Genomic DNA, 2,525 nt, shown 5'->3' on the forward strand with positions numbered 1-2,525 from the left:
AAAGAAAACCAAAATCAAGTTCTGACTACGTACAAAAAGAAACTTCAGGGAGTAGCCTGTCACCATGTCATTAGCACAGCCAGACTCCAGATGGGCCACAACCAGAGGATACAGCCTCAACCCTGGGGTTCCCACAAATACAGCAGCACTTGAACTTGAGCATGAGAGAACCTCAGACAGGCTCATGCTGGGCATGCGCCCTGGATCCTGGACTCTTCAGACACATCCAAGTCATGAAGGGCAAACTAAGAGCACCTTCTAGGCGCAGGAGGGTGCGGAGGGATGGCAGCCCAACATACATGCACCCAGCTCAGCATAGCCACTTCAGGGACACTGCTGGGATCACACAGTACATGGGGACACACAGATGTGGGGGAGGATGTGCAGCTACGCAAATGTGGCCAAACACCAACCAGTGAAGTGCCCAGTGAAGGCCCATGCATGTGGGTGGTTTGTACCACTTCTGTAACTTTCCTATGTTTATTCCCAAAAGTTAAAACGCAAACAAACTAAAAAAACAAGCCCAAGCAACTGCCTTGCCTAGAGCAGTCACTCTCCAAGCCACCATGCCCAGTCTCCCCACCACCACCACCCTGCAGTCTGGGCATCGGTTGAGGCTACTGCTGCCTTGGCACCTCTTTTGCTGACATGCCAAAGGCCTTCCTGCGTCTGCAGACCTCCATGTATGGCAGGAGGCAGGAAGGCGGCTTCATGGACAGTGTGCCACCCTCCTGTGCCAGGGCCCCAAAGAAGACTCACTTGTTCAGCAGCTCGTAGCAGGGCTCACACACACGCACCTCCTTCTCAATGCCGAACTTGGGGATGGTGGAGTACCGGGAGGAGCACTTCCCACAGAAGATCTGCCCGCATGCCCGGCAGTGGTGCTGGAACAGGCAGGGGGAGGTCTGGTCACAGGTGCTGGTGACCCTGACATGCTCACTCAGCCCAGAGCTACCCCAGACACTGTGGGCAAGGGTGTGGGTGGTATAGACCCCCGGAAGGAGCAGTGACCTGGGGAACCTGGACATATGTCCAGGGGGGTCTCAACTATGGCCACCGTGTTGGGAAAAGAGGATAAATTCAAAAGAAAAGTCAGGATACAATGTGTAAATGTCACTGTGTGCAGTGGGTCCCAGTGAGTCTCTCACACAGTGCCAAGAAGCCCTATAGTCCCACTCCCAACCGCTAGCCTTCAGGTGCTTTGTGGGAAGCAAGACAGTGACTCAAGGGGTCAGAGTCAAGTCAAACAAAATCCCCGAAGAAGCAGGTCACTTGGCCATGGCAACACACAAGAGGGACTCTGGCAAGGACCTTGAGCCCATGTTTGGAATATCACAATCCCTGGAGTGAGGCTAGACACCACCGAAGGCAGTGCTATCAGGGCGACTTCAGGTGAGGGCACTGACCATCACCAACACGGAATCTGGAGTTATAATGCCATATCACAGGGTTGGAAGATTTGCTTCATGAACCACCAAAAAGGGGCGGGACCAGGCAGAGGGTTACGTGGCCTCAGTGACAGGAGGGGACTAAGCGTCTGCCCAGCTGTGTGATGGTGGCAGGAGCTGGCCCACAGAGTAGCACCCCCACCCCTAGGGAGGATACTCACCTTGCGGGTGACCACCCCAAACTGCACTCTGCACCGGTGGCATTCCTCAGCGTCCACCCAGTCCGGGGCCTGGGGGTGGGCAGAGTCAGGACTGCTCGGCCCCACCCCCAATACCCAGCTCCAGACCTCCTCCTATATCCTACAGATGGGAGTAACACCCAGGAGATCCTAGCACGGGGAACAGATGCTGTCCCAGGCCCAGCCCTCCCCAGTGGCCCAACTGTGTGGCTCCCAGGATCTAGCTGTTCAGATCTGAGAAAGAACCTTCACCACACTTCCTCTCCTGTCCAAGGTATTATTACCCTTTCCACTTCCCATGGTTTAGGGGGCATGTAAATGTTTAATTGTTGGAACCCACTAGCCATAGCCCAAAGGCACCTTGGGCTGTGTGTCCACCTTGACCTGTGGACCTGCAGCTGCTACTCAATAAGTGTCAGACACTCCATTCAGAGAGACCACTACCCCAACATGCCAGATCCCCAGGGCTTCCCTTCTTGCTTCCTCAGAACAGCTAGACCTGACGTCCCCTAGCCCACCACAACACTCACCCTCTCAGCAGCAAACATGGCATCGCTTTCCTTGAATTCTGGGAAGACATGTCCTGGAAAGTGGGCCACTGTTACCACTCAGTTGTGCCCTGGCACGCATGTGAGACCTTTGGGAGCCCTGACTGCTGGCACCTGCCTCCCGACTCAAACCCATGATAGGGCACCTAGAGCCCCTGGGGCCAGCAGGTGACCTCTGTGATAGCAGAGTGACTGTGCTCCTAAGTGAGGACCCCTAAACACTGAGCTACAGGTGCCAAGCCATGCCTGGTGCTTGTTTGATGTGACACCAAAGACACAGCCCTGGGGGATCCAGCATGATGCAAGGCTGCCAGATGTCCTGAGATACCCTCACTCTGGTAGGTTCAAAC

General features: G+C 55.1%; 1 protein-coding gene across 1 annotated transcript in view; it reads right to left on the minus strand.

Annotated features, from left to right (window-relative positions):
* The window catches only part of HGS (hepatocyte growth factor-regulated tyrosine kinase substrate), a 17,388-nt gene that overhangs the window by 11,174 nt on the left and 3,689 nt on the right, over positions 1-2,525 (minus strand). Inside the window, exons 4-6 of the mRNA XM_012803104.2 lie at positions 2,158-2,210; positions 1,610-1,678; positions 760-884 (exon numbers count right to left, since the gene is read on the minus strand). Coding sequence (XP_012658558.1) covers positions 760-884; positions 1,610-1,678; positions 2,158-2,210 — 247 coding nt within the window. The remainder of the gene's footprint in view (positions 1-759; positions 885-1,609; positions 1,679-2,157; positions 2,211-2,525) is intronic.

This window comes from Otolemur garnettii, unplaced genomic scaffold, assembly GCF_000181295.1.
Source record: "Otolemur garnettii isolate 467f Iridium unplaced genomic scaffold, OtoGar3 scaffold00018, whole genome shotgun sequence".
Taxonomy (NCBI): domain Eukaryota; kingdom Metazoa; phylum Chordata; class Mammalia; order Primates; family Galagidae; genus Otolemur; species Otolemur garnettii.